At 46.1% G+C, this 25,337-nt stretch overlaps 2 protein-coding genes and 1 pseudogene across 2 annotated transcripts in view; 2 read left to right on the top strand and 1 right to left on the bottom strand.

Annotated features, from left to right (window-relative positions):
- The window catches only part of KEL (Kell metallo-endopeptidase (Kell blood group)), a 171,567-nt gene that overhangs the window by 93,304 nt on the left and 52,926 nt on the right, over window positions 1-25,337 (top strand). The gene's annotated exons all lie outside the window — the stretch shown is intronic.
- Window positions 6,726-10,342, top strand: LOC139440984 (olfactory receptor 6V1-like; annotated as a pseudogene).
- Window positions 16,261-25,241, bottom strand: OR6V1 (olfactory receptor family 6 subfamily V member 1). The gene has a single exon (XM_024572842.2). It carries the CDS (start codon window positions 17,990-17,992, stop codon window positions 16,940-16,942), a length of 1,053 nt encoding a protein of 350 aa, XP_024428610.2. The 5' UTR covers window positions 17,993-25,241; the 3' UTR covers window positions 16,261-16,939.

Genomic DNA, 25,337 nt, shown 5'->3' with positions numbered 1-25,337 from the left:
GCAGCCTGTCCCAAACTACACAATTTACCCAGTCTCTGGGGAAAAAGAAAGGTTATTTGAGGATATTGTCCAAGTTCAATTTGAGAATTATCTTGGGCTGGGCTCAGCTCTAGCCTGCAGGCATAGGCCTGTGAGTGCTACCCAGTCAGGTGAACTTCCTTTATCTCCAAGACACCGTGGAGAGGGGTGAAAGGAGAGGACAGGACAGCTGTGCCTATTGTCACTGCGGCAACTGCCAATCCTTAGAAGCAGAGGAATGACTGAGATGACCTCTGGCAATATGAGCAATGTGAGGAGAAGAGGGGAAGGGAGAGGCGCACTGAATGAGCGTTCTCAGCCCTCCGTGGTGGCCAGTGCTTCTGTAGCACACTGATGAGAATTTGAGAAAAAATGTTCTCATCGTCAGAATGTTTGAGCCCTGCCTCTGGCCTTCAGTGTGTGGCTTCACCTTTGTGCTTCTTCTATGGCAGGAGGGGAGCTCTCCTCTTCCACTAGATGGAGAAGAGCAGTGAGCCTGGCTAGCTCCTCTGCTAAAGGAGGTACATTTCCTTCCGCACAGGCAAAGGCACCGCACCCCTGCGTGTGCAGGGTGATACCTAAGGGAGCGAGAAAGGAGAATCAGTCAGCTTTAGCTGCTCTCCGTATTCCCCTCTGGTATGAATTTGTGTAACTATTGATAATGAGTCACGGGGTGGGGGATGATGTTCATGTACAAGTGCAAGTGACCTCACATGGAGCCACAGTCTGGTCGGCCTGCTCATGTGTCTGTGTGTTGTTGGTGTTTCTAAATAAGTCAGTGTCTTTCTGCACATGGGTCTGTGAGTTCCAGTACATGGGTGCTGACCATGTGCATCCCCGGAACTATGTGTCCTCTGCCTCATTTCCATATGCTGTTCCTTGAAGACCAAGCTCAGAATAAATATCCGGCTGCTGGCCCATGCCAAAAAATCCTTGGGCTAAGTCACTTAGGATATTGGGCCAGTCTCACTGTTGTTTTTGGATAACCCGGGAGACATAAATCTTCAGGACAGAAAATGAACCTTGTGACTGCTACTCATGGAACATCCTGGGCAGGACTGGGTCATCCCACTAACTATCAGAAAAAAGGGACTGTTTCTCTAAACTCCAGAAGGGACACCCGGAGAAACATACCCCTCCTAGTATTTTTCCAACCAGGCAGATGATCCAGAGGAGAGAGGACTACCTGTCTCTTTGATCTTGTGACCATGTCAGGGAATGGGACAGAGTAAGATGAGAACATGTGACCCATTGAGCATTGAGGGGAAATGGCCCTGAGCCAAGCAGAGGTGAGGTGGTGGGAAGGAAGGGTGCTGTCTGTCAAGGCCAGTTGCACTGAGATCACTGCATAAGCCATAGAGCAAACGTCACCACTGGTTCATAGAATCCCAAAGTTCAGTGAGGATTTAGCCTATCATGCACCATCCTACTTTCTCCATTAGCTCCTTCTGTAATCTGGGATGTCTGGGTTTCCTCAGGGAGGGAAGGAGGTATGAGGGAATAAGCTGCCTTCTTCCTTGGAGGCAGCACTGTCTATTTTTGGTAATATATACCCAAGCTATGGAGGATCAGCTGAGTGTTGTCAGAGAGGACCTGGACGTGTGGCCCATGATGATGACTGAAGCTGGAAGGACTGCATTAGTCACTGGCAGGAAGCTGATCATCTCTTCTGCAGCAATGTGCTGGAGCGAGTCTCCACGGTCCTTGATGTGTGTGTACAGTAAAATCACCTGGGAGCCCCACCACAGACCAGTGAATTCTATCAGAATTTCTAGGCTGGTCTCAATATTTCTTAGAAATGGTTGTACTATGCAGCCAAAGTTGCAAAACACCAAAAGTATAGCACCCCTTATTCTGGAAACATGAACCCAGAATATTCAACTAGGCCCCTAGATATTGAAACAGACATGGAAGGGGAGACTATGTCTCCTCCATAGGAGATGCTGGGCTTACTGCTCACCATGTGACACCTTTATGACCTTCCACGGACGTGTCTGGTAACTGAGCGGGGCCAAGTAGATGTTCTCTCTCAGGAACCAGGAGGGAGACACAAAGGTGTCGATGCCTGGCCTGAAAGTTCAGGATAAGTTGGGACATGGTGGTCATTATGAGTCTATGGTAAATAGACAAATCTACACATTTATCATGTAGAAGAGACACAGAGGAAGTTGGTCAGGAGAGGGAAGAGGATGAAAGAGCAGCTAAAAAAGTGGGAAGGTCACATGGGGGACAGGGGCAGAGGGTGCGGTTCTCAGAGACGTTGGGATTCCTCACCTTGCTGAGGGCTTTTCCTACATTGCCTTGCAAACCGGAAGAACCCTGACCAGGACTCTGGTTTGGAACCGGAAGTGAGGGAGATGCTGTGTCCTGTCCTGTCTTCAAGCCTGGGATATACCTGTCTCCCTGCCTGGAATGTCCTTCCTTTTTCCTCTCTGTCACTGAAACCCCTGCTCTTGTTTTGAGAACAGTTTGAATGTCACTTCTGCTTGGGTCCCCCAGAACAATCTACGGCCCACTCTTTGCTGAACCTTTACTCACACAGGGTTTTGCTATGTCTGTTTATTCCTTTACATTTTAAATTGTAATTTTCTGTTTATTTGTCTCCCCTACTCAATTTTGAGTCCCTTGAAGATAGAGGTTATATCCGATTTGTATTTTTCACCAGCATCTAATGTAATCCATGGCATAATACATTCTTTTTTAAATTTTATTTACTTATTTAATCTGTTTATTTATTTATTTATTAGAGGGGAAGGGAGAGACAAAGAGAGGGAGAGAGACATTGACTCGAGAGAGTAACATTGATCAGTTGCCTCTCTATGTGTTCCAACTGGGGACTGAACCCACAACCCAGGTATGTGCCCTGACCGGGAATCGAACTGGCGATCTTTCACTTTGTGGGACAACACCCAACCCACGGAGACATACCAGTCAGATGCATAATACACATTCTTAAAGATCAGCTGGGCCTAAGTTTGTTGAACTTTTCTGTTTTCTCATATACTCAGAAAAGGGTTGGTAAATATAAATCTGTCCAGAATTGGATCTTAAGCTTGCAACTAATTTTTCCAGGTAATTTATTTAAAATATCTATTAAAAACCTTGAGCAGAAAAATCTCCTCTTCTGTCGTCAAACATATTGCTTTCATAGAAAATGTAAAAGGCAACTAAGATTAAGAATAATAATATTAGTTTATTAAAAAGAACCTGTTTTATTATTTAATGGTAATATATGCTTATATAAACAATTAAAATGAGCCTGTTAGCGTAACTATCCAAAACGTGAGATTCTGAAATATACGGTAATTGTTGCTATTGTGACGGAGTTGTTCTTATGAACAATGACTTGAACTGCGTCACTGGTTGTGTAAATACGTGGCACCTGGAGTCAGAATGGAACTGTATTTCACATACCTGCCTGAGCCAGCTATGTGATACCTGGGACTCTATCTGCAGCTCCACGGGCAGCATAGACTTCGTATCACAGAGATTATTTATTTATTTATTTTTTTATTTTTTTCTGCAACCCTTAATTTATGACTGGCTGCCTTCAAGAGAGAGTAGTGTCTCCTGAGCCCTCTTATTGGCTAGTCAGAAAGTCAGTAGTGAGCCAGACTGAACCAACTGAATTGAAAGTAGCTTTAAATTTAAAACCATTCCTCTCATTAACAAAATACGTCCTTTATCCTCATGCCTCACCCCCATTCTCCTCACTCCCCCTCCCGTGAGAGATCACTCTGATCTGCTCAGTGTCTGTCTTCTGTGATGTTCTCACAAAGCACGTAATGATGATTTGTGTGCAGACGCTTTTGTTTCATTTATTATTTTATTTTTTGAGACAATAGTAGACTCACAACCTTTTATGAAACAGTACAGGAAGATCCCGTCTGCCCTTCACCCAGTTTCCCCCAGCAGTGACATCTTCATAAAACAGTACAATATCACATTTTAATAATGTTATATAAATAGAATCATATAACATGGCTCTTGCAGGTGCATAATTTCATTTGGAGACAACAGCAAAAAAGATGAGAAATTTAGTCTATAATCTGTAGCACCTATGACAGTGTCAACTTTACTTCTTTATTGCAACATCTTCCAAATTGGTTTCCTAGTCCAACCTTACATGGTTCCCGCTGTGCTTTGGTGAAATGGAATAGGAAATAAACTGTCAAAGAATGAGAAATAATAAACAGGCAGTCCAAATTTCATGAGAAAAACATTCGCTAAAAAAAGTGTGTGTGTGTGTGTATGTGTTGAAATTTACACCACACCTCCCCAGAAGAATGGGGGAAGTTTTGCAAAATGTCTAAATAAGCCTAAAGCTGAACTGAAAACATAGTCTTCTGTTTTTTAATACACTTGTCATTAAAACTGAAGAACAATAAATTTAACTTAGCCAAAAAGGTTCTGTGTTGAAAGTTGGTGCTTCGGGGGAAGCTGATAGGCAGAGAATGAGGGCAGAGATGGGGAATTTCCCTGTACTCAGCGAGGACCTTCTGCAGGGATCTAATGGGAAGGCCCTATGGGAAGATTCCTCCCATTTTCTGTCATTTCCGATTCTATTAAAAAACTGTGAGATTCCAAAATGGTACTTCTCATTTTCTTTGGGAAGACAGCTACCAGGTGATTTTTTATTTCTATCTCTTGGTAATGAGAAAAAGCACAAGTTATTTCTAAAAGAGATTATTTTTTTTCCTTGTTAGACTCATGCCTCTTGGCCTTGGTGTGGGTGGCTTTAGGGCAATAGAAAGGAAGTAGAGAGAAGTGGGATCCAAGCTCTGAATTTTGGGGCAAAAGAAGACCTAAATGTGAGTGTGGCAAAGAATGCATACGGACTCGGAGAGGTGAAAGAGAAGGAAAGGGGTGGGAGGGAGAAAGTGGTGCCTGGAAAGATGTTTATCAGCTAATTCTTAACTTGTGCTCCTATATGCAGAGATGTGGTTGCTTTAGGGAGACGGTAGAGGTCACCAGGCTCTTTATGTTTAGAAGACATTTGTGAATTTTGCTGTCTTCCTATCCTATAACTCATATTCTAATGGACTGGTCCTAAATTTCTGGAACCAAAGCTGTCATTGCCTTAAATTCTTGAATTTCCCATTTATTTCTAAGTATATATCCTAAATAATGTAAAAGTATTGGCCAGGAAGCTTTGTCAGACATGTGTACTTTTGCTGTGATGTGTTTAGCACCCGTTTGGGGCAGCGTAGCTCCTCCATGGAGATCTCACTGTCAGGACATGTCATGTGTGATGGTAACGACCCTTCCTGTCTTCAGGAGCCGCACCATGGCTGATAGCCCAGAGCTGAGTGAGGAGCCGCAGAGCCCTGCCTCTTCAGGAGCTTCTGCAGGTGCTTGGGGTGAAGGAAATTATTAATGAGCATTCTACTCTCATTACACAGTAATTTAACTTTCTGGCTATCGAGGAGCAACAGTATACCAGCTCCTTTGTTAATGCTCGTGAATTGGTATTATCCTGCCAATTGCATTATCTTCTTTCCTCCCAACCTCTGGGATGTGAACGTGGGTCTGACTCTTGTGTAATCTAACTCCCAGAGTCCTATAGAGAAGATCAGAATGAACTGACACTAGCAACTGGAGATTTTACGATAGCGGAAGGGGACAGGCAAGTTCTTACATGTGTAGGATGTGTGGTGAGGGAGGATGTCGTGATGCAGCATTTCTGGGGGCAGGAAATGACTAAGCGTCAGTTCCAAGGAGAGAATGTGGTGTGGTAAAGGGGGAGAACTGACTACTTGGTTAGGAACAGACGTTCTATTGATGTGTGGAATAGGGGCATGGATGTGGGATGTTGTTGGATTGGGGCGATCGGGAAGCAGGTATAATGGAGCTTTTGCCAAAGTGAGGTTTGTGAATTTGCTTTGAGGATTGATAAGGGCCTGAATCAGTGTTGAGCTGGTGACACTGCTATTGTGGACCTTTGTGACCTGGGGGACTGTGGAGGAAGGACATCTGATATGCACGGTCTAGCCTTGGGCTCAAACCAAACATGGTGGGTAAGAGATCCAGGGCCCCAGACGTGCATATTTCCTTTAAATTCTGCCTTCAGATTTTTTCTTCCAGAGTTTAGAAACATGCTCATGGGATTCTACCCTGCCCATTGCCCTCTGGGAAAGCCCACAATGCGTACGTACAAATACCTGTGAAGAAGATGTGCATTTCCATTTGGAAAAACTTTTCTTTGCAGGACTAGGAATGAAAACCCAATAGATGTACTCATTCATCTGTTTTACTAAAATTCACTAAGACCTTACACTATGTAAGACATGTTGCTAGGTACTGCGAAGGCTATAAAGATGCAATGAGAGCCCTGCCACAGGTAAACAGGGTGTCTAGTGTTTGGGAAAAGGCTGGCACAAGAACAATTATAATGCAAGGCAGACATGCTAACATCCCCAATTCACAGCCGAATAAAGGATGACGCGTAGTGAAAGACCGACATTTGAGACAGTCCCTGCAGGGTGGGTAAGAATTCGCCAGGCACAAATGGCAGGGCAGGGCATTCCAAACATAGAGAACATTTAGGAAAAGGGTGTGAACGCAGGGCGTAATTAACATTTGGAGAAGAGCAAGGGGTGCGAGTCAGGGGGAACACAAAGTATGTGGCAAGAAGGAGGTGACGGTAAGGCTGGAGGGGCAGGTGGGCAGAGCAGAAGAAGCTGGGGAGGGGACTGTGGTTGCTTTAGCAGACACGGGAAGGAATAGATATTGTTGTTGAAAAAAATTTTTTTGATCATAAAAATAATACATATTCAACAGAAAAGAATTTGGCGAGTAAACAAGATAGATATTGGTACACGTTTAAATGTTTGGAACGCATACCTGAGGTAGCCATTGTCAATATCTTAAAGTGTCTTTTTCACTCTTTTTCTGTATGAAGGTAGATGGCTAGCTAGTTTGATTAGTTGGTTTGGAGAATAATGTGTACATGAAATCGTATTGCCTCAGATTATTAAAAACAGCCTATGGACACCATGCTTTACAAGAATAAACACAGCAGCAGAACATGTGTAAGTTGGTTATAATCAAATCAGCCAACAGGAAAGCCACTGAGAATACTGTTTCAAGGAGACAAATCCTTGAACTTGGGCTATGGCAAAAGGGGGAGTGGATGAAAGAAAATATTTCAAAGGATGACAATTCAAGTGATCTAGAAGAGAGGAGGGAAAAAAGCAAAATACCTTCCAGGCTTTAAACCTGGATGACTTAGGGTTTGGGGAGCCATACATGTGACATTGACTTTGGAGGAGGGGAGGATTATGTACATAATTGTACACATGGTAGAGTATGTGGTAGAGTTCAGCTGGCAGTCAGAGGCATGGGCTGAGAACAGAGAGGCAGATTTCAGATTCATGTACATTTTCAAGATTTCTCTGGTTCAGGGAGATGGTGAGATTTCAGAAGGAAAGGCTAGAGAGATGAAAAAGAATGAGCAGGGAAATGTGGGGACATCCAAATTTAGAAAGACAAGGAGCCAGACGAGGACGAGTCAGAATTGTTGGAGAACTTCAAGCGGACTGTCCTTGCAGTTAAGGGTGGAAGCAGTTTCAGAATGGGTTATTAATAGCCTGAAATGTCACAGAGAAGACAGGGAGGATGAGGATGGAGCATAGAAGATAAAAAGAAGCAAAATATAAGGTACCGAGCACAGTTCCTGGCACACGGAAAGAACTCTGTTAATAGCAGATATTACTATGATTAAAAGATCATTAAATATGGTAGTTAGGAAGTGTTCACCAGACCCATCCAATGTTCTACACTACAGAGTTGGAGCTTAACAAATGTGTTGAATGAAATAATGAATGATAGGATACAATAGAGGAAGAGTTTAGGGGCAGTAATAATGTGGAGGTGCCAACTCCTAGACCTGTTCATGAGAAGCAGGTATGAGGAATTAGACAGCAGCGTTGCCCTTGCCCTTTGGGGACTTCTGCCCTTTGGGAGGTTAGCTTCTGGACACTGAGATTACCCTGCATACAGGCGAGTACACTTGGGGAGCCGGGCCAGCGGTCAGGGAGCAAGGTCAAGAGAGAGATAGATGGCAACTTCCCACTAACATTTCCTGGCTTCTCACAGGTAGGGCAGAGAACTAGCATCACGTGCAATGAGTAACATCAGGGAATTTGTGCTCCTGGGAATTTCTCATCTCCATGAGTTCCAGATCCCCTGTTCACTTTCAGCCTGCTGAAACGTGTGCCAGCAGTGCTGGGGAACCTGACCATTAACACCCCCGTGTGCCTCGGCTCCCAACTCCACTCACCCGTGTACTTCTTCCTGTACAGCATCTCCCTCTTGGAGATGCTGGTCACCTCCAGTGTGGTTCCTAGGATGCTGGTAGGCCTACTGTCCACTCACAAGGCCATGTTCCTGCCCCAATGCCTGACCCAGTCTTTCTTTTACTTCTTCTTGGGCTCCACCAAGGAGAAGTAGAACCAACTTCCTGAGCCTCACGGTCTTGGCTTTCGATCGCTACGTGGCCATCTGTCGCCATCTGCCGCCTTCTGCACTGTGCAGCCATCATGAATAGTCCAGTCTGTGTGGAGCTGGTGGTGGGCTGCCAGGCAGCTGGGTCCTTCTCCATCCCCTCCCCCACCCTGCAGAAAACATGGCTCTGGTTCTGTGGCCCCAACGTCATCCATTGCTACTTCTGTGACTCTGCCCCACTTCTCATGCTGTCCTGCTCTGACACTCCGCTACACTTCCTGTCCTCGCTCTTTGTGCTGGTGTCCTACATCCTCATTGTGCTTGCTGTGCTGCACCTGCCCTTGTCCTCCAGGCACCTCCCAGAGGTGGAAGGCCTTCTCTACCCGCATCTCCCACCTTGCCCTGGTGGTCCTGCACTGTGGCAGGGCCATCTTTATCTATGTAAGGCCAGGCAAGGGCCACTCCACACACCTCAGCAAGGTGAGGGTCCTGATGACTGCCGTGGTGACCCCTTTCCTCAATCCCTTCATCTTCACCTTCTGAAATGAGAAGGTCAAGGAGCTCATTGAAGATGTGCCCAAAAGGATTGTCCTCTGAGACCCAGCAGCCCACAGATGAGAGGACTGGAGGGCACCTGTCGAGTCACAGGCGTAAGGACCTTCTATTGTAGCTGGACATCCAGGGACGCAGGCTGGAGCTCCTCAACCTGCTTCTCCTTCATCTCCCTGATCCCTCACCTGCAGAAGTCTCTGCTCACTACGGAGAGCTGAGGAGCTCCCGTTGCTGAATGTCTCAAAGGCAAGCATCTGTGAGCCTGAGATAGTTCAGGAATGGATGAATCCGAGGGAGCCCTGGAGGGAAAACACTGGAACAATATCAACTAAATGGGGTAATCCAAATGAAGCACTCAGTCCAGGGTCTGGTCCCTAGGAAGAGCTTAGTAAATGTGGCTATTGTTATACAAATGTGCTATTGAAATCTCTCCTCTCCAGTCCTGTTCTATAGTTTTGTTTATATTCCTTCAGGTTTTTTTGTGTGCAATTTTTTTTGGGGGGTGTTCCTTTCTCAGGAACTGACTTCAGAGTCTAGCATGGGGTTCTGAAAGTGGGAGGTTCTCTGAGAAGAGCAGAGAGGGCTGGTAATACCCCAAAAAGAAACTATGTGCCTCCCATTGGGACCCCTTTTTCTGGGATTGCTCCTGGAGTAGAAACATCACTCCTGCCCAGGCTGCCTGCTCACTACCCCCTTATGGCTCCTCAAAACCTCTTGCCCTTCAACAGAAATGACCTCTGGGGGTCACTTTCCAAGGCCCCTTGCACAGAAAGGTCATGAAGTTTCAAGGCCTAGATTGTATCCTTCTCATGCACTTGAGAAAGAAGGGCAAGCTGGACCGTTGCCCCACACTGGCTGCCTTCCCTTCCCTGTCCCGGGGCAGGCCCTCTGGGGCCGGGTGTCCCAGAGGCAGCCTGGCCCGGAGATTACAGGGGCCCAGGGAGTAAAGCAGAGATGGCAGAAGCCAGATGAGAAGGAGGATGTGAGTGGAACTGGTGTTGTGAGCGATGGGGTCAGAGGAAAAATGAGGGAAGGCCTTCCTGGGAAATCTGGGAGTGGCCGGGAAGTCATGGGAAGCTGGTAGGAGCAGGAACAAGTCTGGTGTGTGGTTTTCTATACTGGATGGAACCCAGACTGGGCTGGGGTTAGCAAAACAAGACAGAGTAGATGCCAACCAACTTCCTCTTACTTCTGAAGCTAGCTCTGTTCCCAGGATATCCAGAGGAGAGGTCCTGCTGCTAATACGCAGTGTGGAGGGTCACAGTGTGGGGGCCACCCCACGCAGCCACGGCTGTGAAGAAAGGACGTGATGAGAGGGGAAGTGTCCCAGGTGCACGACCCAGCAGCCCAAGCCTCTTGGTATTACAAGGTAGCTTGATCTCCAATTAAGCTGCTGTTTCTTGTTTTTGCCTCTTAAAGCTACTACAGGACAAGTTCTATCTGTGGGCCTCTCCAAAAGTGGGCAGATACTTTTGATTCTGCAGTAAAGGCCATCAGGGAAAACAGTTTTTCATCCTGAGAACTTTCTCTCCTTCATCTCCCATGGGACTAATTACTTACCCTCCTAGCAAACTTTGTGGAAAACCGAAGAACTAAATGGGAAGCAATTATCTCCTTCTGATATGCAAACACTTTCCTTCAGCTTGGCTTCTCCTAAAATAATCAGCACACAGATCCACTCAGATTTTCCCCCTGAGAGGCTCCCTCCTGCTACTCTCATCTGTGCACATTCTCTTCTTAAAAATTTAAAAAATAATCAACTGCCTAGTGCAGTCTATTGCTTGTTTTTCACAGTGTTCTCTCTGGAGTGGAATCTCTGAGTGGCCAGTTTGGGGAGGGTATAGCTGCCTTGGGCATCCATAGTAATTGGCCCATCACAACCAGCATCACACAGGTGTGGCATTCTCAACAAACCTGCACGTGGTCCCTGGCTACCCAAACTGTGACCCTTGGAACAGCCCTAGCATCTCCTGAGAACTTGTTAGAAATGCAGACTCTCAGGCCCACCCCAGACCTAGTGAATCAGAATGTGGATTTTAGCAGGACCCGCGGGTGATTCCCATGGGTCAGTATTTGAGGACCTCTCATTAGACAATCTGCTGGTGGAAGCTGCAATCGGGAAGTTGCATAAGAAACTCTGACTCAGTCTCAACCACATGAAAGGCCCTGGAAAGTGGAATTTGAGGATGTAGTTGCCATTATTGGAGCCATCCTTCCTTAGTGACTCTCATTTTCAGCCCTAATTCTGGAGACAGTAACCAGGATTTAGGCCCCAAGATTTTCATCGTAGTCTAACTTTAAGCTTCTTGAGAGTCTTTGGCCAATAGTTCAGCCTCTGAATTGCTGTTAGAATCTTGTGTGAACATGACCTAGAGATCTTTTGGTTCCATACATTTGTCTTGGTGTGGCAGGGACCCTCTGTGTTAAATAGGGCTCCTGGATAGGCATAACCCAGAAAATAATCTTAATATATGACAAGGTCTGTCTGGAAAAAGTCCAGCCATGGTTAATATAATGAGAATGGTTTACTGACATCAATGTAACCGGGCAGCCAAGGAGAATGGACTGGAATGCACATGCGTGAACAATGACTTCACTGTACTAGTCAGTGGGGGCGGTAGATACCATTGAGTGAGCGTGTGTACTGTGGGTCCATTGAATTCAAAATGACTGAGTGAGTAAAACAATGAATCTGCTTCAACTTCTGTGTTAAGCTTGAACATTCCTCCATGGAAACTATTCAGATGATTCAGAAGGCTGCAGCTATGGGCAACTGGCGATTGGCAGCTTCATCACAACAACATGCCCGCTCATGAGTCATCTCTCATGCAGAGTTTTGTGGTGAAACATCAAATCACCCAGGTGTCCCAGCCCCACTACAATCATGTAGTAGTGTAGATTTGGTGCCCTGGACTTCTGGCTTTTCCTAAAACTAAAATCATCTTTGAAAGGGAAGAGCATCGATGAGATTTAAGAAAATATAATGGGGCAGCTGATGGCGATTGGGAGAACTGTGTGAGGTCCCAAGGTGCCTACTATGGAGGGGACCGAGGCATCATTGTCCTGTGTACAATGTGTATTCTTGTATGTTCTTCAATAAATGTCTCTCTTTTTCGTATTACATGGCTGGATACCTTCTGGACAGACCTCATACTTTCTACCCTACTGGAAGGAACCTTGGAACTCCAGTTGTGAGTCAAAGTGGCTGTGCCTAAGTCTCCCCAGGTTTGCAGCTGTGTGTGTCTAAATCAGTGCCTCGAGGAACTGCAAGGTCATAAGTAGGTCATGCAGGTGCACCTCCTCCTCAGGCAGGCATCCCCACTCCAACACACTCCTCAGGTGGGTGTGGCGGCCTTGCTCGAACCAAGTCCACAGATGGAGCACCCCCAGCTGTGAGGCAGGCCCCCTCTTTGCTGCACAGTTCTAAATTTTAAGATGAAACCCTTGTGTCCAGCCTCAGAGTGACTAACTAATATTCACTCACTGTGCAAGTTCTGCAGTTCTGAGTTACACAGGCGGACCAGCAAATAAGTGAAGACAGCTACACGTCCCCTTATGAAATGTTCAGATTCACAAGTGAGATGTTGCCTTAGAGCAACTTCTACACCTCTCACCATCCACGTCGCTTCCTCTTGCCCCTGTCGGTGTGTGGGTCTCGGAACTGGTGCTAGGTCAGACAACTAACTGAGACGCAGTACAATGGAATAGCTTCTTTTCGTGCTTTGTTTATTACACTTACATTGATGTCAGCTAAGGTGGCACGCCCTGTTTTAGGTTACAGTGTTCATTCATATTCCAAATTCAGCTCCAAACCTCATGACTGCAGATAGCTGGCATTTATTGAATATCAACTATGTTCTAGGCACAGAACATACAAAGATCTGTAAGCCATGGTGCCTACCCTGAGGGCATGTAATTTAGCGCAGGAAAACAAAACTGTGTTGGTTACTATCATCTGTGAATCACTCTGGGAATACAGGGAGGAAGTGCCTTATTCTCTTTGGTTAAATTGAAAGTTTTCCCAAGCATGGTGTCATTTGATTTGAGCTTCAGAGTATGAAGAGTAACTTCACAGGCTGAGAAGGGGAAAAGTGAATCCCAGAGAGAGGCAACTGGATGTGGAAAATAATTCAGACATAAAATGATGCACTGTGTAGGCAACAAAAGGCGGGGGAGGTGGCACTAATGAATGGGCTTTCTGGAGAGCGGGCACGGATACCATCACTCAGCAGATCCGCATCCTCAGGATCTGTAAGTGTCCTCTGAAGGATGCTTCACTCACCGAAATCTCAGGCCATATCTGAGTGCACCAAACCTCGTGGTGGGTACAGTGGGCATGGTGTGAAAGTCTTCGCACGCTAGGGCAGTTATGCTGTATTCACAAAAGGTACTATCTACCTTCAGCGCTGGAATTTTATTGCCTTTAGTTTTGAAAATGACCTAAGTAAGTTCAGAAAGAGCTTAGGAGTAATTCTGTCACAGGGGAATGCCGCAAGGGAGATAACAAAGATGTCAGCCTGAAGGTGTGACAGGGTCTGAGCGAAAAGCCAGGGTGTATTCTGGAGTCCTCTTGAGAACTGATTATTAAATTTTTAGGAATTAAACATGGCCATTGTTAAAATAAACAATAGAAACTTACAATCAAATAGACAATACTAAAAATCATAGGTAATAAAAACTTGAAATACCTAATTATTTTACTACTTTTTACCTTTATCTTTGCTCTGAAGCTGTTTGTGTCACTTGCATAAGTGTAGTGGAAATACTGTGGAATGGTGTGCTGCCAAACGTCTCCTCCCAACTCCAAGGTCAGTGGTTGTTGGTCGTCTGACTGGGCTTGCTGGGCATGTTGGCAGCATGGGCCTCGGCAGAGGCTGGGGGTCAGCCGATACTACGGCTGGAGAGCCGGGAGTGAGACATTTACCAGCAGACCGCTGGGTCTGCCACCTTCCTTCTGTAAGTGTTAACCATTGTTGCAAGGATTATATTCATACTGGGAAATTTAAAGCTTAAAGAATTAGTGAACTTTTTTTCTTGATCCCTTTGCCTTTTCCCTATATAATTTTATTAACCAGTATCACCCCAATAAATTGAACAAAAATTTAGAAGCAAAGAAAAAAACAACAAAAGAGAGAATTGGTGAACTAAATTGATATGAACATGGTCCTCTATCAGCAACACTGAGATCTGCTACCTTGGCCTTAGAGGGTTTTACACTCCATCGAACTCCTAACCACCCCACGTGCGCAGGGCTACAGCAGGACCCAGGGCTGGCTTTGTTTGGAAAAGTGCTTTGATCCCTTTCTCTTCCCTCATCAAAAACTTTCATATTCATTAGTCCTCCCAACTGGAAGTAATAAATCTACTCTTTGGATTCCCACTGGGACTTCTGTGTGTGACAATGGAGTCTTGTGTTAGCGTTCAAAATGCTGTCTTCCTAATGGTAGCTTACTCGAATGCTCTATCTCTGAGTCCGGAATGCCAGACACATGGACGGTGGGAGAGGAAGATGCGTATTTTATTTATTTATTCATTTATCCTCACCAAGGACATGTTTTCATTGCTGAGGGGGGGGAGAGAGAGAGAGAGAGAGAGAGAGAGAGAGAGAGAGCGAGCGAGCGCGCGAACAGGAGAACACATTACCCCGGGATGGAACAGATGCTGCGACCAACTCAGCCACACCAGCCAGGGCAAGGGCGGGGCAGGCGTTTAGAGTCGTGACATCCCACCACGGATTCTACCTATATTTAAATGAGTTCTGGGTGTTACAGACAATCTTGCCCTGTGCCCCCACAATCATGTCCTGGTGTAGGCCACTTCTGGGGAAGACCGTTCCTTTTGTCCAATGACCTCATTCAAATCCCCTTATACAGACTAACAATAAGATCAGTTGTCCCTGCCTCCTGGGGAAAATGGTGTTACTGTAAAGAAAGTGTGACTCTGTCATGCAATTAACATTGTGGGTGCACCGGATAAAAATATTTCTCGCTGTATAAATGTTAGTTGCCGTCCTTCACATGTTTGTGGATACTGTTGTGATAACATACAAATCTTTAAAAGTGACACTGAATCTATAGTTGTCTTTAGAAACATATGTGTTTCTTTCAAGTGAGGATATTAAACATACAATCACTGTTACACAGGAGTTACTTAAACTATTGCCGTTAGGAGTCTACAGTTGTTTTTGTGTGTGTGCATGGGGACTGATGGGTGCGCACTAATTAGGAACCAGATTCTACTGTCAGTTCAGCCGTCCCTCTGACCAGCTCTTTTCTCCTCTCTGTTTCCTTTCAAACTCATCCATTTGTGGTTAAGAAGCGTTGCTGGGCTGCAGCCCGAGAGCTAGTATTTCCCTTCTGGGCTCTCCATTCTGGGCCTGTTAGGAGTAGGAGAGCGAGCCCTTTCCCCAAATGTGTGTGAATTAGCTGCACTATCTTCCTTCTCTCACTGGCGTAGAAACCTAAGGTTAGAGCCCACCCTTCTTTCATCTTTAATGGCCAGTGCTGGGGAGGAGTGCTTTGCTCATGATGAGTCACCAGTGAATCTTTATTCAGTTGAATTACTGTGAGGATAAAACCAGATGGGAAATGTACGTAAAGTGTGAAAAATATATTTTTATATACATACACACACACAAAGCTAAGGTATGTGTTATCAGTAGAATTATTTTTAATTTCTTCATTCTTTCATTTATTCTACAAATATTTCCTCTGCCAGGTGGTGAGCAGAGAATAATTAGAGAAAATAAATCAGTTGGTTGCAACAGCAAACTCCAGAGATTCATGGCTCTGATGGATAATTGCAGGAAACACAATTTTTGACCTAAAGTGAGCTTCTCTTTTTGGCAAGGAGCATCTCAGCAAGAAAGACACAAACTCCTGAGAAAGTCAGAGAAAGGGCACCTCGGTGAGGAAGGGGTTAGCCTGGGGTGACACCAGAGGACATACCGGGACCACAGGCCACTCAGTGAACCACAGGTCCAAAGGGAGAGACCCTGTCTCCGCCAAATGAGCCCACAGCTCCTGGCCTTGTTTATTTCCAAGTAAAAAGTGTGACATTTGTGGTAAATTAGTAGATTTGTTGTCTCAAAGTAAGTGGTGCTTGTGCTACTTTCTTCGTAAGTGAAGCTACTGTAGCTTTTTGGGAAAGGTAGTTGGTGAATTAAAGAGTATTTGCAGAAGGAATTTGGCAGAGTAGTTTAAATTGGGGCTCTTTTAGAAGAGCCAGGATAGTTGAAAGGTAAGGGAATGCAGTGATGCTGAGGATGAAGTAACTGGAAGATTTAAAAAATTTCATTTTGGGGAGGAAAGTGCAGAGGTGGAGTTTATGTTTCTTTCCAAATGGAAAATGGGACCTCATGGGCTTACACACACACACACTCACACACACACACACTGAGACACACACAGAGACACAGACACACGGAGACACACAGGCACACACACACAGACATGCATAGAGACAAACACACAGACACATACATAGATATTGAGACACACAGACACACACGGGACATACAGACATACAGAGGCACATGGACACACACGAGGACACACAGACACGTGCGTGCACACATGCGCATGTGCACACCCTGGGGCTGAACATCCCCTGCTCAGAGAACAGGACCTGGCTGCTACACCTTGAATGGGAAGCCCATGCACTTTCTTCTCTCGAAAGCCCCACTGCTGGCTCCCCAGACTTGGGGCTGCTCTCAGAGCCCCTGCAGCTGCCAGGGGGAGTGGGGAGCCCCTCCCCGTGGTCTAGGAGAGCTTCAGTCGGGACAGGATGGCACTGAGGACTCCCTGTGGCAATCACTCGGATGCACAGAGGAGAAAATCTGAAGAGACTGGACAGTGGCCTCCCACCAGCTGCTCCTCCACCTCCTCCTAGAACCCCTGACTGAGCCTGGCCGGGCCCCTTGGGCTCACCGCCGCGCCTTGTGGGGGCCTTTCAGCCTCTGCATCTGTCCCCGCAGCACCGCCTGGAATGTCTCATTGCGGAGGGTAAAGATAAAGGGGCTGAAGAAGGGAGTGAGGATGGATGTCACCAAGGCCACGGTCTTGTTGACATCCACAGAGTGTGCCTTACCAGGCCTGACATACAGGAAGACGGTGCTGCTGTAGCCAATGAAGACCAGGGTGAGGTGAGACCCGCACGTAGAGAAAGCCTTCTGGCGGCCGCTGGCCGAGGGGATCCGCAGCACGGTGGTCACGATGTAGCCATAGGAGATGAGGGTCACCAGGAAGGAGCTGAGGACAAAGGCCAAGGCCATCACGAAGTCCCAGAATTCCAGCAGGCTGGTGTCTGAGCAGGACAGCTGCAGCAGAGGTACATTGTCACAGAAGAAGTGGTTAATGACATTGCCATGGCAATAATTGAGGTGGGCCTGGAAGAGGACAGTGGGCACCATGGCTAGGAAAGGGGCTGCCCAGGCGGCCCCTGCCAGCCGGACACACACAGCCCAGCTCATCAAAATGCCATAGCGCAGTGGGTGGCAGATGGCCGCAAAGCGGTCAAGGGCCATATCTGCCAGGATGAGGAAGGAGGTGGATCCCAGGGAAAAATAGAAGTAGAACTGGACCAGGCAGCCGCTGAAGGAAATGATTTTCTGGGTGGCCAGCAGGTCTGAGAGCATCCTGGGCACAGTGATCATGGTCACCAAGATCTCCAGCAGGGAAAAATTGCCCAAGAAGAAGTACATGGGAGTCCGGAGGTGGGCGTCAGCTATGACCATGGTAATGATGATGGTGTTTCCCAGGAAGGCGAGAAGGTGAAGCGTGAGGAAGGGCCCATACAGCAGAACCTGCAGCTCACCGAAAGATGAGAAGCCCGAGAGGACAAATTCGGAAGGGTGGCTCCAATTCGCCATGATCCAGGGTCTGGGTCCTGCATGGAAAGGAAATAAGGTGGAGCAGCAGAGAGAGACAGAGATGCAGACATAGATGATGGGTAGATACACGTACGTACATATATACATACATACTTACATACATAGAATCATTGACTCAGAAACAACGATAGAGAAAGAGAACAGGGAGAAAAGGCAAGGGGTGGTCAGTGATGAACAGAAGGGCCGAGAGAGGAAGGTAAAGATGACAACGAGAGAATAGGAGGACCATGGGGAAGAGAGTCAGGGAGTCATAGAATGAAAGCGTGGAAAGCCATCGATAAGGAGAGAGGAAAGTAGAGAGGAGCAGATTAAGGAAGATGACACAGCAGCAGACATGGACATTTAGGGAGAAGGCAAGAAAGAAATAAGAGAAACAGAAGTAAGACCAAATGTGTGAGAGGCAAAACCAGAATAAAAAGATAGGGAGGGGAGGGAACACAGAAGGAAAGAGAGAGTTAGTGTGAGTCACCCAGAAGCCCCCGAGTGTTGGTGCAGGTGGGGGTCTGTGTCACAGCCCAGAGGCCGTGCACCAAGACCCCTTTTAAAAGGTCCCTTCAGGTCTTTCTAGGTTGTCTCTCTGCTGAGGACCCTCACTCTTCTACATTGCTCCAGCTGTGGTCATGCAATTAATGGAAAGTCAGAGTTTTGAGTCAATAAATCAGATTTTTTATGGAGATCTTCCGGTATTATTTGCAAAGGTAGAGAGCAGAGGGGACACAGGGGTCACAGATAGGCCTCAGGACCAGGCGGCTGCTTGGCCAGCAACTAGAAGGTCCTTGGCGGTCACCCAGCAGTGCTGCTTTGCTCCTGCAGAGTCTCCCCTGAACCTCCCGGACTCCCCTCTCTCGCATGGTGGTTTGGGGCACGACATCAGACCTGTGCTTGGATTCTGGTCTGACACTTGCTTAGTGTGGAATCTAAGTCTGCTCCTCTCTATTGCTTCCCTGTCTGAGCCTCATTCACTCAGCTTTCCAATCGGAACTAATAATAGCACTAGCTTCTAGGGCCGCTGCAAAGATTAAATGAGTGAACCACTTAGTACAGTGACAGCACATGCTACGTGCTCAGCAAACAGCTGTTGCCATTGTCCTCATTTTACAGTTGCCAGCGAACTCACATTTTCCAGCCCATCACCTCTGAACCCTCTTTAGGGCCAACATGTGTGTGAAGTGTGTGTGTGTGTGAATATTTCCACAGCTTTATGCCATTCCTTGGAATTTTAGGTTGCTAGAACGATACTTTTAGAACTTCCAATGGACAAAGAAAATCAACACTGTGTGTAGATACACTCTGGCCTTCTCTCTGGCCCATAACGTCTGCCTCTGAGGCTGGTCCTGACCTCCAGCAATGGCATCTGTGCCTCTGTCTCATTGTACCCACCCCACTGACAAACCTTAACAACAGGGGTAAAGTCTGTGCCCAGCCCTGATTAAATTCAAGCCCAGCCCTTACCTCATGCTGCACAGGAGGCTGCCCTGTCCCGTGTCAACCCCAAGCCACTTACCGTAGCCGCTAAGCAGGTCTTCTTCTGCAGCCGCTCACATTAAGAAACTCCTGTCTAGAGAGTCCTGCCTAATGGATCCATCCTGTGACATGAGCGACATGACACGTGGCCCATTGCTGTTGGTGAGAGTGTTGCAGCCGCTAGAGGTACACTGGGGCTTCCGAGCAGCTGGGATGGGGTGGCACTTCTGGAGGGGGGGGGTGGCTCTGTGAGCTACAATGTCTCCAACCCTTATGCCAACACCTTGAATACTGGCTTGCCCTGTGTCACCAAGTCCGGGAGCTAGAATGTAGGCAAAAAGTCCTTTCAGAGACCAGAGGGGAACGTGGGCTGTTTCTGTGCCTTCTCTCCCAAGGATGAGCGTCCTTGGTTCTCCCTGTCCCCTATGTCCCCAGGCCCTTGGTTTCTCGATAAGGTTTAGAGCTGAACCTGTGCTGGATGGAAACTTAGACTCCAGCTGAGTGATCTCTGTGGGAACAATGAGAAAGCAAGGGGTCCTCGGGGGGTTAGGAGACACTGGTGTTACCCCTTAAGTTAATGAGAAGTCTGTTCTGAGGAAATAACATTTGAGAAAAAGTTCTGAATGAAGAAAAAGGGATAGAGACCTGGATACACCTAAGCTGCTCACGGCCTAGGATTGGTCCCATGGCAGTGCCTGCCTCCTGGCTCTTTCCTTCCTCCTAGAATTGCCAGGGAAAAATGAGAAGAGCACGAAGGAATTTGCCAGCTGGGTGAAGGTCATGGCAGCTGGGGTACATGGCCAGGGTTAGATCCAGGGTTTCCATTCGATGTTTGTCTCCCTCCCAGATGCAGGGTTTTGAGATCTGCGAAGCAGGAGATGGGGCTTCTGAGCAGCTGGGCCACAGCACCTGCTTGTGTGGATTGTCCAGTATCATCTGTAGAAGTTGGGGGACTGAAGCTGTAAGCTCACAAGGAGACATCTTCCTATCAGAGCTAGGACCCCTGACAGACACATGTTGGGAACTGGCCAGATACAAGGGCTTATCTCTAACTCCTTTGAGAAGATGCACGCCCTGGGGATGAGCGTGAAGGCAAGGTGGTAGAAGACTGGGCTTGCCGTAGACTCTGAGTCACAGTTCCTTCTCTCAGAGCTCAGTCTTTATGGATGCCACCCACTGAGCCCCACCCACTTAGTCCCACCCACACCCTCAGACAGAAATAATGACAAAGTGAAAACCTGGGAAGACAGGGCACATGGGTCCCGAGTTTAAGACCCACAAGGGCAGGACGGGGTTGGCCAGGCAATCTCTCTGTAGGGCCCGAATCTGGAGCTGAGCTTTCAGGACAGAGCCATGGATAACAAGATTTTAGGTCGTTCTGGACAGAAATGGGGATGATGGTAGAAAGCAGCATATTGCTACTAGGGAGCTCAGGCAGACAGGATGGCTGTTCCAAGCAGGGCTGGAGGCGGGGTGACTTGAGAACTGAGAGACAGGCGTGCAGCTGGCCTGTGGGCTTTCGTGACTGGAGTGTTCTCTTGCTTCCGTAGCAAACTGCCACGAGTTTGGTGGCTCAAACACTACAGATTTATTATCTTGCAAACTCTCTAGGTCTGAGATTGACACAGACCCGAGTGGGTGAGAATCAAGGAGCTGAGGGGGCTGTGCCCCTTTCCGGGGTCTCCTTGCTTTGCCCAGGGGCTACAGGCTGCTCACATTCTTTGGCTCATGCTTCCCTTCCTCCATATCCAAAGCCAGCAACACCCTGCGTCTTGCTGACCCTTCTTCCATCATCACATCTCCCTCTGCCTCTGACCTTAGCTGGGAAAGGTTTTCCACTTCTATGGAGCCCTGGGTTTTGATGCAGCCCACCTGTATCATCCAGGATAATCTCCTCATCTCAAGGTCCTTAATTTAATCTCATCTGTAAAGTCTTTATTGCCATGTAAGACAATAATTTCCCAGGGGCCAGGCATGGACAGCTTTGGGGAACCACAATTCTACCTGCTAACCTCTTGAGCCACATGTCCCAATGTTATAGGCTGGAGGAGAGCCTGATGCTTCAGCGTCTCCAGCTGTGGAGTCCTCTTGCTGCCCCACCATGGGGTTCACTCTCCTTGGCATCTGCCCAACCATCCTAGACAGTAGGGTTATCATAAGCCATTCACTCAAGCTCATGGAGTAAGCACGCATCATCTCCAAAGAGAACCACTGAATTACAGTTATTGATAAGGACAGTCCACGTTCATTGATACTGTAGTCATTGAGCCCCTACTTTGTGCCCGTGCGCTTCATTCAACTCTGAAGTTTTGTCTTTGATTATGAGAACTTCAGGGGCAGAAGGATCTTCAAAAGTGTACTTTTGAGTCTTAGAATCTCGGAGTTGGTAGGGTCATTACAGGTCCCTCCAGCCACCATTCTACCCCATGTGTCAGTCCCTGCTGGAAGCAGCTCTCTCTGCTTTTCTGATGAGAAGGCTGAGCTAGGACTTGGAGTCCCTAGTAAATGACTGTGTGACCTGAGCCAGTCACTCAGTCTGGGCATCAGGTTCATCCCATGTAAATAAGTTGTGGAGGACATTTTCCTCTCATCTCTGATAGTCTCTGACCCTTACTAAATTCACTGCCAGTCATTCTAACCTCTTTTTCCCTCTTCTAGATGTGGATTCTCCTTGCCCCAGCCACGAGACAGAAGGCGTTTTTCACCCGGGCATTTCTCTAATCTATTCTTTCTTCCTCCTTTTCCTCCTCTTCCTCTCTCTTTGTCAATTTCTATCTCTCCCTTCCCCCTCCCTCTCTCCTTTACCTTTATTCCAGAGATGTTTATTGCATTGACAAAATATCTAAAATAAGCATAACCCTAGATTTGTAATTTATGCTTTCACAGAATAATAAATTTCATATGGTTCAAATAGAGTTAAGTGTAAAAAGTAACAAATAGGATTTTTTTCCTCTTTTAATCATCTTGAAATATGAACATAAGCTTTTCTATGGAGAATGCAGGTCCCAGGGTACCAAGACTGTTCCATTCAACTACCTAAGAACCAAATGTTTATGTATAGAAAGATATAAAAATAAAAACATGAAATAAAGGTTTATTTGATTTATATACAAAGTTCTCTTACAAACCAAGAAGTTCACTAAAGAAAAATTAGTTTTAAAAAACACGAGTTCAACCTTATTAAAATTAAAGAACAGAAAATTGAACAAGAACATTTTTCAAACCACAGTGGTTTCTCAGCAACTGTGCTGAAAATACAGCAGCAAGTATGCCGGGCACGGCGTCCTCCCTGGTAGAGCCTGTCTGATGAAGACCGATGTCACCGTACAAAATGGAAACATATGTACAATACATACCTGTGCACACACACTCACACTGATACACCACACACATAGTCACCAACAGTGAGTCATTTTGAGAAAGGAGCTATGAGGTTATCACAGGTCTGAGAGTGACCCATGGAACGGTTCCTATAAAGGACTGGGAGGGAGAGGAGGCTGAGCTGTGATGAATCATACCACGGAGCTCTGGAACTGCAATGCCCTGTTGACTTGTCCTGACTTGTGTTGCTGATGAAAACACAGGGGCTGGGCGTTGGCACTCCTGCCTCTACAGGCCACTGGGTATGGGCTCCCTTAGAGGAAGGGCTGTAATCTCGGTGTCAGGGGCACTTCTCCTCTACTGAGTGCAGCTGTGAGCCAGGGGAGTGATGACCTGGGCCCTGAAGGGGTCTTGGCAATACACACAACATCTGCTACAAGGGCGTTTGGGGAACCCCTGGCAGGGAACCTGAACATGCCTGCAAAGGTTAGCAAAAGCCTCTACAAGGGAATGACCACAGTGATACCTGGCATTCACTAGCAAAGGGGTGGAAATGAAACGAGCGCTCTAAGAAACGGAGCGGCGTGCACTAACGCCTGTGCGCAACTGCGGGAGTGCCAGTGTTTGTGGATGGCGGGCGGTGACATTAGGGAAAAGCATTTCTCCAAGTCATGCAGGCTTTACAGGGCTTGGGGCTTTATCCAAAGGGCAGTGAGGAGATTTCAGTCAGAGGAGAAATCCGATGTCATCTGTGTTTTAAAAGATCACTCAGGCTGCTGCTGGAGAACAGAGTAGAAAGAGGGAAGCAAGGGCGGACAGGGAGGCTTTGTGGCAGGCAGGGAAGGATTGTTCCCTCTCACTCCCCCTTCTGTGGATGGGGACTCAAAACCTAGGGTAATAACTCTGCTGCCTACTAGATCATCAATGCCTTTTCTTTCTCTGGGCCAGGATGGCTGCTCTTGCCTGCGTCCCCAGTATGCTCATGTGGGAAAGCCAGACGCAGACACAGAAGGGCCTTGAGCTTGGACATTCTCCGGCTTTATTCACCTACAAAATCCATCTAAATCCATCTCTGTCAGCACTTAGTGTGGTTAAAAATCAGTTGAAGGTCTATGTTCGGGTTTGTGTTTGAACTTTCTATTTCATTGGTCTATGGGTCAGTAGATCTACCTGATATTATGTCAGCAACATACTGTCTTGATTATTGTACCTTTATAGTAAGCCTGCTTTTTTCTAATCTTACTTCATTAATTTAAAAAAAATTGTAAAATTATAGTTGACATAGGATTTTATATTAGTTTCAGGTGTACCATATAGTGATTAGACATTTATATAACTTATGATAGTAAGTTTCTAAGGAAGACATTCTGAGTTCCCTGGCTTTGTTCTTCTTTTCCAAAATCATTTTGGCTTTTCTAGGTCTTTCACACTTGTACAGAAATCTTAGAGTCAGGTTTCCAGTGTTAACTAAAAGCTTCCTGGGATTTGTTTGAATTTGTATTGCATCTGTAGTTTGGAGAGAATTGACATTCTAACAGAACTGTGTCTTCTGATTCATGAAAACAGAATATTTCCTTATCTATAGGTCTTTAGATTCTCTCAGCAGTGTGTTACAGCTTCAATTGTATAGATGTTGCACACAGTTTGTTAACTATATCCCTTAGTTTTCGTGTCTGTGTTATTGTAAAGTAAATACATTATTTCTGTCTCCAATGTTCTTGGCTGGTGTTTAGCTCTACAATAGGTTTTTTAAATATATTGAGCCTTTATCCAGTGACCCAACAATCACTTATTAGTTCTAGTAGCTTTTTTGTGGACTTCTTAGGATTTTGTACATTTAGGACTATGTTTCTCCAAGTAAATACTTTTATTTCTTTATTTTCTGACTGTGCTTTTAATTTAATTTTCTTTTGTTGTTGTTGTATCAGTTAGGATTTCCAGGATAATGTTGACTGGAAGTGGTGAGAACAGATACCCTCGCCTTGCTCTCTGTCTCAGAGGGAGAGACTGGGTCTTTCACCATGAGGTTTCACGTTAGCACGGGTGTTTTTGGTCAGTGCTGCTTACCAGTTTGAGGTAGATCGCTTTAGTTCCTGGTTTGACCAGAGTTTTTGATCAATGGCTCTTGATTTTTGTCAAATGCCTTTTCTTCCTTTATTGAACTGATCATGTGGTTTTTCTCTTTCATTCTGTTAACATGGTGAATTGTATTGATTTATCTCCTAGTGTTGAACTGACTTTGCATTTCTGGAATAAAATGATCACTTGTCATGGCATATTATTTTCTTTATGTATCGATGGGTTTGATTTTTTAAAACTGTATTATAAAAGATTTTTGCATCTGTGTTTGTGAGGAATATAGGTTGATAGGTTTATTTTCTTGAGATGTCTTTGGAATCAAGATAATTCTGACCTTTAAGGTTAATTGGTCAGTGTTCCCTTCTTCTTAATTTTCTAGGAGATTTTATGTAGGATTGGTATTAGTTAGAACACAGCAGTAAAACAATTTTAACTGGTAGTGTTTTGTGTGGGAAGATTATTAATTATGAATTGATTTATTTAACAATTTCGGAATTTCAATTCTTTTTTTCAGACAGTTTTGATAATTTTAATCTTTCAAAAGATTTTTCATCAGTTTTTTTTTTAA

The sequence above is a fragment of the Desmodus rotundus genome, chromosome 6 (assembly GCF_022682495.2).
Source record: "Desmodus rotundus isolate HL8 chromosome 6, HLdesRot8A.1, whole genome shotgun sequence".
Classification (NCBI taxonomy): Eukaryota; Metazoa; Chordata; class Mammalia; order Chiroptera; family Phyllostomidae; genus Desmodus; species Desmodus rotundus.
The sequence above is the reverse complement of the archived record's forward strand: the minus strand, read 5'-3'. Positions and strand labels throughout refer to the sequence as shown.

Bases quoted from the DNA above. Each gene is read 5' to 3' on its own strand.
- OR6V1 (XM_024572842.2), bottom strand. From the start codon at position 17,992: ATGTATATATGTACGTACGTGTATCTACCCATCATCTATGTCTGCATC.